At 36.2% G+C, this 12,019-nt stretch overlaps 1 protein-coding gene across 2 annotated transcripts in view; it reads right to left on the bottom strand.

The window, feature by feature from the left end:
* The window catches only part of ASCC3 (activating signal cointegrator 1 complex subunit 3), a 493,632-nt gene that overhangs the window by 67,299 nt on the left and 414,314 nt on the right, over window positions 1-12,019 (bottom strand). For both annotated transcript variants that reach the window (XM_039531733.1, XM_039531734.1), the window contains exons 34-35: window positions 11,787-11,912; window positions 268-379 (exon numbers count right to left, since the gene is read on the bottom strand). In XM_039531733.1, coding sequence (XP_039387667.1) covers window positions 268-379; window positions 11,787-11,912 — 238 coding nt within the window. The remainder of the gene's footprint in view (window positions 1-267; window positions 380-11,786; window positions 11,913-12,019) is intronic.

Genomic DNA, 12,019 nt, shown 5'->3' with positions numbered 1-12,019 from the left:
AGAAAAACCCAGTTTTCAGCATTGATAGTCTTGTGAGAGGCTCTATTTCTGAAGTCAGACATGAAATGTCAAGATCTGAGAGTGGGAGTTGTTGCAGGAGTTTTGGGTTAATGCAGGGCAAATCTATGGAATTGTGTAACAATTAGATAATTAAAGCAATACACGAACAAACAAAACTGTGCTGAAAAAAATAACAGATTGGCATTAAAGATTACGTCTACTGTATTTTTACTGACGGATTCTTAAAAACGTCTAAATTAGTCTTACCTCCCCAATTTCAATACAGTAGGAACATTCCAGGTCAATGAGGGATCTCTCAACAAGGTTTGAAAGGAACTTGTTCATGGTGTCATGGCTCACATCATCTAAATTATAGTAACTAGATAAATTTAAAACAGATTAATTACATAAGCACACTGTCAATATTTAACAATAAAGACATCTTCTAGAAAGACTATGAATGCAACTAGACTGCCGTTCTAGAAACATGCACAAGCAGCATGGATGAAGGAAGAATCCACACTGGTCATGCAATTAAACAGAGAATTGTTCCCCTTTAGAGTCTAAAGAGAAATCCATGCTTCTTTTTGGTGACTCTTAAATGGACTCTGGGAGTAGCCAAAACAATACTAGCATCTATACATGAAAAGATAACATTTTAAGTATTAAACAGCTGAGGATAAATCAAACAATATAAAATATTTTATTCTGTAAACTGGAGTGTTTTCCAGTTTGCATGGCTACAAGCTTAAATAAGCAATATTATCTCAGGAAAGGATATATTTCCTTTAATTAGCGAAGAGACAGAGAAGTAAATGTTTTAGTATTTTGGAATAATAATAATAATAATAATAATAAAGCTAGCTGGATTGATACATTTTGAAAACACATGGAACACCCAAGTTTTGATTTATTAAACATTAATATTTTTCAGCCTAATTTTTCACAAAAAACTGAAATTAATCAACAAAGGCATTTTACATTAGGAGTATTTAGTACACAGTATAGTGTATATTCTCCTGGTTCTTCTGTTTATGTACATTTATCACATTGTACAGTAATAATATTTCTTTGCTATCTGAACTAAAGAAAGATATTTCTAAATGAGCCAGAACATTTTACTACAGCTATGCATGAGAAAAGACTCATTGACATTTTTGACCAACTCCTGCACTTGTTATTAGCAGAACTATGGGTCAAAACTATATTAGCAGTCTATGGGCAAAAACCTCAGCTTCTTATTCAGACAAAATTAATATGATTTCAACGGGAGTTTTGCCCAAATAAAGCTGGAGTAAGACACATGAATTCGGCCCCATACGACCACTCAAGAAAGAAAGTGAGGAATTGGCTCTACAATTGGTAAAGGAAATGAGTACATTCTTAAATTTTAGTTTCAAACATTTAAAAATAAATTCTGAAATAAAGCAGTGCAATTAAAACACTATTTTAAAGTATAATTCAAACATTTTTAATATAGAAAAGGTCAATAATTCAAAAGCACAATAAAAAAAAGAGGACACTGAGTTGCCATGAACTTATGCTTCTTAATTCTGTAAATAGCTGATTTTTTTTATGTCATTCAATAATAGCACAATGAAATGGATGCTACAGTTAAATAAAGATGCTCTTTCATTCACACTTTTGCTTCAGTTACATTAGAACTCTTCCTAAAATTCCCCAGCGTTGCCACCACCCATTCAGCTCCACCATTGGTTACAATGGAAAGTTCTAGAGTAGTCCAGCTGCTGCTGCTACTAGTGCTTTGAACATCTCTTCTGAGCAGTTAGACAACAGGGCACCTAGAATGCCAGTAGCAGACTAGAGCCCTGTTTCCACTACTGCTCTGACTGTTGCTGATGCACTGGTGTTAGCATAGGTGGGAAAATTTATAAGGAAAAATAAGTCTCATTCCACACACTCTTTAGTTCAGTGGTCCCCAACGTGGTGCCCGCGGGCACCATGGCGCCCGCCGGGGCATTTATGTGCGCCCGCCTGGTGCCCAGCAGGGGAGAGAAGCTGTGGCCCCACGCCTGCCGGGTACCGAGAACTCCGGGGCTGCAGGCTGCGGGCGCCGGTGTTCTCTGTCCCTGGCAGACGTGGGGCTGCGGCTTCTCTCCAGCTTCTCCGGGGCTGCAGGCGCTGGTGTTCTTGGTCTCCAGCAGGCGCGGGGCCGCGGCTTAAGCCGGAGAGAAACCGCGGCCTGCTGGGGACAGAGAACTCCGGGGCTGCAGGCTTCATTCTATGTTAAAGTAAGAATAATAAATATATTTGGACCAGCAGTTCAACAATGTTTTACTTTTTAAAAATAAATAAGATGAAAACTGTTTATGATATTTATTTTGTAAAAACCCCTTAATTTTTCTTACAGGTAGATAAAAAAGAGCAAATTCACATGGTAAGGTGAAAGAGTAATTTAATTAATACCTTTTACATGTAAAATTACCCTTTTAATCTTATGGATTCATATATTATGTAATATTAAATATGATGTTTTTCATATTATTTAATGTACAAATACAAAATAAGCCTTGAAAAATTGTTGGCGCCCGCCACACTCTTCTGAAAACATGAATGTGCTACTGGCCACAAAAAGGTTGAGGACCACTGCTTTAGTTAATTGCTACAGGTTTCCTTTAATCTAGCATTAGCAACCGAGACTGTAGAAGTTCAACTGATTTTTTAAAAATATCATTTTCTATAACACTGACTTTTTAGCAGCCTCTTTATCTGATTACGTTTTTACTTCAAGCATCTTACCTGAGAGAAACAGCATGTTAAATAGCTACACATCTTCTGATTTCATTTCTAGTAATCATACACAGACACAAATTAGGGGCATGATTCTCTGCTGCCTTGCATATTCAATTACTCCTGGGCAAAGTGGGTGTAAAACCAAGTATCAGTGAGTGAAAAATTCAGAATTGGTAGTACATTACAACTAATTTTGCACAGGTGTAAATGACTACAACAAGACCCTAATATTTTTGGTATACTCATCTTACATTGTGTTCAAAGCAAGAGTGCTGCCCAAGTAAAAACAAACAAACAAACCACCTTTAATGCGTGTTAGATAAAAACTTGCGTATCATAGGTGATAATGTATTCAGAGCAACTGACCTGTCCAAAGAGAAGATAATTTGCAAGAAAGTTATTCCTGTATTCCTTTCCGCAAAACATCATTAACTTATCTCAGTGAACCTTCAAAATTTTCCAGATAACATTATATTGATAAAAATGGAATGCATTTTACTTATCTTTATCTTTTATTTTTATTGACATGACTTTTTTTAAATTCCTCTTTCAGATTGCACACCGCAATAATAAAATGATCACAGCTTAGTGCCTGGTCCTGGTAATGCTTATTTCTGGGCGCAGAGTAGTATGTAATGTTCGAAAGCTCAGACTAAAAACTAGGATATTTTCAGTACTATTGTGTGGAGTCCTCATGAAGTGATAATTTAGTAATGATCTTATTTTTAAAATGAGATACGTACAGCACTATGTAATGAATTTTTCAGCATCAGGCCCTATATTAGTAATTTAATCTTATCAAATTCTTGAAAGTAGCTTTGTTACTATTGTTCTACTACATGTTCTTTGCCTAATTTGCCATTCTTTACAGCTCAACAAGAAATCATGATAGGCAAATTTCTTCTGAGAACCCTACAAAACATAATATTTTTGCAGACTTTTTCAGATGTTTTCTAAATTTGCTGATACCTACACTTTTGGCAATTTTGTAGGGAAAAATCTTCCAAGTTCCCAACGCAAATCTACTTCAAAAAGGAGAATTTTTAAGTTATTTGTGATCTGGAGTGAAGTACTGTCAGCTATTAACTAGTACCTGTAATAGGATAAATATAATATTAACCATACCCAAGAGAGCTTCTCAGTCATTCAGTGTACTTTTATCCAATAAATAGTGCAGCCATTCAACTGAAAAGACTATATTACTTTGATTTCAACAATTATTTTATGAATGAGATTATAAAGTATTTTGATACTGTTTGCATGCGAGTATGTTCAAAGTGTACAAACTGTACTTTACATCAGTTCTCCTATGAAGCTATATTACCTAGCTATTTAATTACAGATAAAGAATAAAAACAATGCTGCTTCATGCTCACTGCATTGAACCATCTAGTCATTATTTTCCCTTTGCTATAAACAGACAGCCTATCTTTTTATCAGCACACCATTTCATTTATTTCACTGTGAAACCCAGTTTCACAATAATTGACTTGTCAGAAGCTCTAATTTATGAGGCTGGGCTCTGTAAGCCTTTTCCTATATTGGGCTCAACCTGCACACAAGCAGGGTTGAATATTTACAATGCTGTTAACAGGTGCTGAGTTGTTTAATGATTCTAATAGCCAGAAGCGTACTGAGAAAGCCAGCGGGATCACAATTACAGGCTGTTTGAACACAACAATTACTTGTCCCCTGAGAGGTGTGAAAGTCAAAGGCAGTTTTATACTAACACCATCTAGCACATGGGCTAGACAGGCTAACTTCCATTAGTAGTCCACTGGGAAACAGCAATAACAAACCCCTTGGTAACATAAAAATGTACAAAGTACATAAAATTTAAACAATCAAAAACTGAAGGAACTAACTTTTTATTGTCTTTTAAAATAATATATTTAAATCCTCAAATCTAGTAAAGTTTAGCAAGAATAATAAACCATGAAACATGAACTTATTTATCTAATCTAAGCAAGTGTGGAATTTCATCATTTGAGAGTGATAGAGAGACGTGTAGCAACATAAAATGTAGATGAAGTTACACAAAACATTTTGGATTTAATGTGGATAGTGGCAATCATTTCCTGTTTAGCTTATGTAAACTTGACCTGAGCTCTCTCTGGGAAATTTTTCATCAGGCTTGAAATGGTCCTGCTATAACTGTCAATGCTGTGAAGTCATTTGTTACAGCCCCATGTTTTTTATGTTCAGGTTATACGGTAATAATAATGACACACATAATGAAAGCAGGTTGCAAAGACAGCTGATAATATTACACAAATAATCTTGCTACTGTGAAGGTTTTCTCAGGATTTTTTTTTTAAAGCAAAATCTGCTAAATTGAATACCAAGCTCAATGTATGCTTTTTGAGACTTACGATTTTGAAAACATAATACCCTTTATGTACAAGCTTTAATATGGGAGACACATTCATAGACATCTTCCTTTGTTCTTTCCCTTGACTTGTGGCCCTAGGCAGCCAGAGGAATTCACTGGGAATGGCATCTTCTGATAACGTCCCTGGCAGTGAAATGTTTGTGGTGAATCCATGTTATTGAGCACACCACTGTTAGGGGGAGCACAGTAAGCAAGTCCCAGCAGTGTCTGTGGGTGTTTATTGTATTGGGGGCGACCTCTTGAAGTGGCTGAGATTCAGTATGTTCGACTGGGAAGGAAACTGTCCAGCTTCATTGGAGCCTGTTACTAATGGACTGATGTGTTACCATTGCATGTGTAGGTTATAATCTTTATGAGTACATTTGTCTACTTATTACTGTCTCGTATTTGCTTACTTGTTCTATGACTGAAAATTAATAAAAATTACTTTTGGCAGGCTATATTTTGGCAGGTTATATATTTATTTTATTGTATTCCTTTATAATTCATGGCAGCAAGAACCTCTGCTGTGTCTCACTTTCTTGATTTGGATTATGTTCATCAGAGGACTCCAAGCCATTAGATCCCACTTTCTCGGTGATCAGAAAGGAATTTTCCAATGGGTTTACTGCCTTAATTCAGACCTTCACAAGTAGTTTTGCTACATAAGTGAGTTTTTACCACAAATTCAGAAACACTGGGCACCTGTAAATTTGAGGCACTTACTTACTATTCCTGTTGCACGCCCAGATGCATAATCCATTTGGACAAAGCATGATCCAGAAGAGCAGCTGGATCACGTGATTTGGCTTCTCAGTGTGCAAGTGCTGGGGCCTAACAACATTCTCAGAGAAGAACTCATCATTCACAATAGATTAGGGAAGAGAAGGAAGGCCATGCTTGTGCAAACGCCCAGCACACCAAGATTTATGAGCAACAGACAAGGCTTTACTACAGAAATTCCCTATTATCTAGGTTGCTGACTAACACTATCAACTCCATGATCCTTCTCTACCCATTGAACTGAAATTAATGTTTTGCTAAACTGATATACAGTATAATTTTTGTTTGGTAATGAAATGAACCAACTTCATAATCTCAAAACATGCTGTCAATAAAAAGTATTACATTTATATACACAATCCCAGAGACGTATGAGTCACATCATATTTCTGTGCTTCCCAAGGTAATTGGGAAAAATAAACTCTTATTACACTACTTAAATAGTAATGTAAGTGTTCTTCATATTTATGACGTAAAAACCAACATCCGGAACTAAACAAACTGAGGCCAAAAGCACAAAGTAGATAAACGGGTGTTTATGAGCATGGTCTATTAGTCTTAGTTATGGGTAATAATAAATTATTATGCTGCAATGTAGTCCCCCTCCTCTTACCCCTGGACTTTGATTAATATAAATCTCTCTACTCTGATTGGCTATTGCCCTTAAACTTCCCCATTCATAACAAACACGGGTACCACAACTTCTGAGTCTTCTTCCCTTCCATTCTTCTCTTTTCACCTAACCTTCTGATACACACTTCTTTTTCCTTTGAAGAAGGCTTATCTCCTCTTTACTAAGAACAATTCCTTTTTAAAGTAAAACGAGAGAGAAAGGTAATAAAGCCTCGGGGCTTGACTGCACTGGGAATTTTTGTACTGGTGCAACTGTACGATTGCAACCCTCTAGTGTAGATTCACTATATGGGTGTAAAAAATGACTTTTGCCAGCATGGCTTAACCCCAGATTGACACCAGCATAAATCATTCAGGTGAAAGTCACCTATCTTTTTGAAACATACCAATATTAGGCAGTTGTACTAGTGCAGTTACATCAGTGCAAAAATCCCAAGTGTAGACAAGCCCTAGTATGACTTGGTTTAGAGAAGAGATGAATAAGAGGGGCCACGAAAGAGCTGCATAAAGCAATGAATGTATAGAGAAGGCTGTTTTGGTCCTCCGAGTTACTTTTTCTCTTAATACAAAGTAACATCCAATGAAATTAAAGGGCAACACATTTAAAAACTGATGGAAGGAAATATTTAGTCACACAAATAAAAACTATCCAGTGGAACTCATGACCACAAGGTATTATTCAGGGCAAAACTTTAGCGGGATTTTAAAAATATCAGAGAGTTATGTGAGTAGTAAGAACATTCACAGTTACACTACATTTGTAAAGCACACAAACCTTCCTATTTAAAGAACACATGCCAATAACTAAATGGTGGTGAAGAAAATTTCTATGTATGGGTCAATTAATAATTGTCCATTATGAGATTTCTTACACCTTCCTTCGAAGAATCTGTTTTTGGCCAATGTCATAAATCACTGGACTATATGTATCATAAATGTGAGTATTATATTCTCATTGTATTTAATTTCTAGAGTTATCTGCAGCAAAAGGATTGATAGGAGGTCAGAAATTTAGGTGCACTTACAACTTGTGGGCATATAGATGGGTAGCATGAAGGCATTAAGTCACTGAAAGCTGAGGGTTTTGCATAATTGCTATTTGGTCACTGAGAAATAACTATGGATCGATTATGCAAATTATGCTACTTTGAATGGTTAATAATAGCCCTCAGTCTAGTAATAGAATCTGCACTTTGAAGGAGAAATAACCATAATATTCAAATTAGACACACTTAGCCAATCAATGTGCAAGAAACTGCATATGTGAGATATAATGAGAAATTGTGCACTAATAAGAACATCTAATTGACTGAGACAATTCCATTTTATTATAATTTATTCTACACTATTCTTTCACTGTGATAAATTCTCCAAGGTTGTCACAAAATGGAAAATCTTTTAAGGACAATTTTTAAATGAATCAACAATAAAATCTGTCATTACTGAACATTTAATTTACATAAAGAGAAGTGATTTAAATTCCTCACTTCAATTTGTAGCTATATGGAGAGAAAGTGTATCACCACATTAATGTTCCAACTGCAAAGTTAATTCTGTCTAGCATCACATATATAGTAGGTTTCTATCCCTCTTTTTCTGATTAAGTGTGTAGTATAAAATATTGGAGCTTGATTTTCAAAAATGTTTCTAATGGTTGTTTCCCTTTTGAAGAAAAAGTTGGACTAATGAAGTCTATCCTTTCACAAGGTTAACAGAATGGACAGAGTCTATTAATTTCACCCAAAGCCAAGGATCTCTTTTCCTTGCTGATGAGATGTGGTCTTTATCTAGGTCTCCAACCTGCCAGCCGTGATAGGCTAATCTCACATTATTATTTTTTTCACAGAACAGAACTCTTGGCCAGTCTCATTCTCTCTGGCCACAGCCTTATAAATAAAGATTGATGTGGAAGCACCTTGTGGCATGGCACAGTACCTGCTTGCAATCAAGATAAAAGCTTTAACTCAAACCACAAATTTCAAATCCCTAGAACATTTTAAAATGACTGGCTCTTAGTAAAATAAACAATGGACTGGAAACTTGGCATGTTGTGATACATTCATTTGGACTGCCTCCCTCATTTGTATATCAAGGCCTATTCATGATCTAGTTAACCAAGTGGCTACTATTCAGCCTCCCCTGAACAATACCAGCTGCCAGCATCCCCACCCTCCTAATCATGGGCTCAATTACTCTTTTTAACACTAAAGTTAGGAACCCATCTTACAGATAACAGAACAGATGGATTCAACGATTCAAAAGACCAGGGAAACTAAATAACTCAGTAAAAGTAAATAATGTAATATTTACATATTTGCAACACCATAACTTAAACATATTAATATATAAGATATGACAGATTATTTAAACTTTGTTGCAGAAACATTTTCTTATCTCTGTTTTATGCACTCTAAAGTACTGAGATGTTAAAATCTGATATGGTGCCCCACAAAATTAGAATAAGAATGAAAAGTTCTTAGTTCATTTTTTGGGATTTATTTTAACATTTTTAATATTGTGACAAACTTTTTATTGCTATTCAGCAATGGAAAGAAAGAGGTTAAACTATATCAGATACCTGGATATTTAAAATGAAAACTTGTTTTGATCTTAATTTCTCTCTCAGAAAAGGTAAAAATCAAATTACTATGGTTTAAATAGTCATGAGTTTTCAAGAAGACTGACTTTTTATTATTGGACTTTGCAGGTCTAGTTCGACGGATACTAAATTTGTTTACACAGCAGTAGCACATAATAGGCAATAAAATAAATGAGAATTTAAGTCTATTACATACTATCTAAGTCTGTTCATTTGGAAACATGACATCACTGTGCATTTATATAATACCTTTCAACCCAAAGAATCACAAAGTACTCTACAAATCACGCATGCAGGAATTACTTCACTCACCACCATGCAAACACATGTTGGATGAAAAGCATTAGCTGTTTCACAGTGGAGAGGAAGGTTACAAAACAGCTTAGGGCCAGAAGTGAAGAAGAAGAAGAATATAGCCAATTGAAACTGCAGGGGGAATACAGACACTGTGGACAAAGTGTAAGCATCAAAACTGGAATGTAGCCAGAACACTTCTTCTAGTGTGAAAAGTGACATTAGATCCTTAAGGACTACAAGTGGTTAGGACCTTGGTTTTATGCCATTCAAAAAATGAAGCTCCTCTATGGCACAGTACTCTCCATTACTGTACTGGGAATTAGCTTAGAAGGAAAAGCGTGGTTTTGAATGAATCTGGACTCCTCCTCCTGAAGCACCTGAGTTTTCCTTAGGTGCTTCTCAATGAAATACTAACCAGGCCTGACTAGGGTTGCTAACTTTCTAATCACACAAAACTGAACACAGTAGCCCTGTCCTGCCCCTTCTCTGAGGCCTCTCTGAATCTAGAAAGAACACCGTGGGCATAAACGCAGGTGGAGGAGGGAGGAAATAAGAAGCAGTTGATGGCTGTTGATGGCTTCAACTTGCATCTGTATTGTTCCATGTGTGGCACGCTCACAAACTGATGCAGGACTCCTGTTTCATAAGTCTGCTGTCCCCTCAACCACATTAGCAACGCCTACCAGACTCCACTCTGAAGTGGCGCCCACCAGCTCAGTGGATCTACCCTTTTAAGACTCTGGACTATCTGCCTCATATCTCCACATCATTCTGTGCCCCCCAACCCCCTTCCAATCAGATCCTAATCTCCCCCACAAACCCATTCTGTAAGTATCCTTATCCCTTCCACATCTGCATCCACTTGACTGTCTCTCACCCACACCACCACTACACACAGAGAACTCCAAGTCAGATTTATTCACCTTCTCCCTCAGCACCTGTTGAGAAAACTCTGCATTCCATTTATCACATGTGCTGCTCTCCTGGCCAAGATTATTCAGGGATTCTGGCTCAAAGCAAAAATTTGCCCTTAAAAATTACTGTTGAGTTATAACTTGAAATGTAAGTTGTCATATTATGTACCATCATTAGAAAAATGCTTCAGAAGTAAGGAGCATCAGTAAATACTGACCCCAGGTAAGGAACGTTTTGTATAATCTAGACAGTTTACACATTAGTCAAATAATAACTGTATTGTATCTATATCTACCTATGTAATGTATTTGGTATTCAAGAAACCTCTCTACAAAGGAGATTTACATTGGAGCTTGATACTGCTGGACAGAAAACTTGCCAAATTAGATCCACTAATTAAATCATTTAAACATGAAAATCCAGTATTAGAATTCATTTCTTTATAAAGTTCTCCTATGACTACTCACTACACAGAATTACCATTTGTGCATGCAAATCCAGAACATGGTTTATCTCAGTAGCCTTAATAAGCACAAAAACAAACTCATACAAGAAAAGACTTTCTGTATTTTCCATTTTCAAAATGCACTTGTGAAGGTTGCTTAAGAAAGATTCAGGGTGAAGGCCTAGATGGAGAATATAGAACTAATGAAGAACTAAACTTGGAGTTAAGGCAACTTGTTTGACTATTTCCACTTGTGAACATAGCAGTCACAACTGCTTACAAGGAACTCAAATTAAAAATGCTGCCAAGTACTATGGAATTTGTTATGTGGTTATGTGAGTATTATGATCCTGCATAAGTCTGATGGTATTTAGGAAATGGCAAATCCTTTGTTCTCTACAATATTTTGGTTGGTGAACATATACTCAAAACAATGTTGAAGCAAAGGTGGAGCCAAATGGTTAGAACAGCTCACAATGGTTTACATACCAGCTGGAGCAAGGAAAGATGGCAATAATGGTCAACTACATCTTTCCCAATCTCCTCTAAAGAAGGTAAACATCACATAGAAACAGCTGATATGCAGATTGTTCATTGTTAAATTAAGACAGCTGATAGCTATTCCATCAATGACTAAGCAACTCAGCTGATGATATATTGCCGATAGGAAGCTGTGCATAACATGTCACTGTGATCACTAAAAAACAATATTAAAACACTAAAGAAAAATATATACAGAAATGTGAGCATCTGGGCTTTTAATTTAGGGATACCGTGTATGACTTTTTAATTGTTACTGAAATGTAAAGTCTAAGTTATCTACCAACAGATGTTCTCATATTTAGAGAAATGTTGTGAACCATTTGCACGTGCCTTTCTTTCCTAGGACTGAGTCTGTATTAGCCTGATTGTCAGACATGCTGAGTATTCTGGACTCTAATTATAAACAATGGGAACTTAGTTACATTACTTTTTAATTTTACACTCACCTAGGGTTCATGATAAGACGACGGAAGAAGTAAGTCCAGGTGATGTAATCCATAGCATCTTGCTTGGAAGTAATAGTTCCAGCAGCAATTTCAGCATTCAAGTGATCAGAGAGCACTTCCAACAAACTAAAGGACATGATGGAAAAAGGCATCTGTTAACTTTACAAAGGACAAAAATTGTATTTTTGGAGTTCTACATAACCAACACACACAGCCCTTGTCTATAAAAAGCA

The sequence above is a fragment of the Mauremys reevesii genome, linkage group 3 (genome assembly GCF_016161935.1).
Source record: "Mauremys reevesii isolate NIE-2019 linkage group 3, ASM1616193v1, whole genome shotgun sequence".
Taxonomy (NCBI): Eukaryota; Metazoa; Chordata; order Testudines; family Geoemydidae; genus Mauremys; species Mauremys reevesii.
Note: the sequence above shows the minus strand (reverse complement) of the source record. Positions and strands in the feature narration are given on the sequence as shown.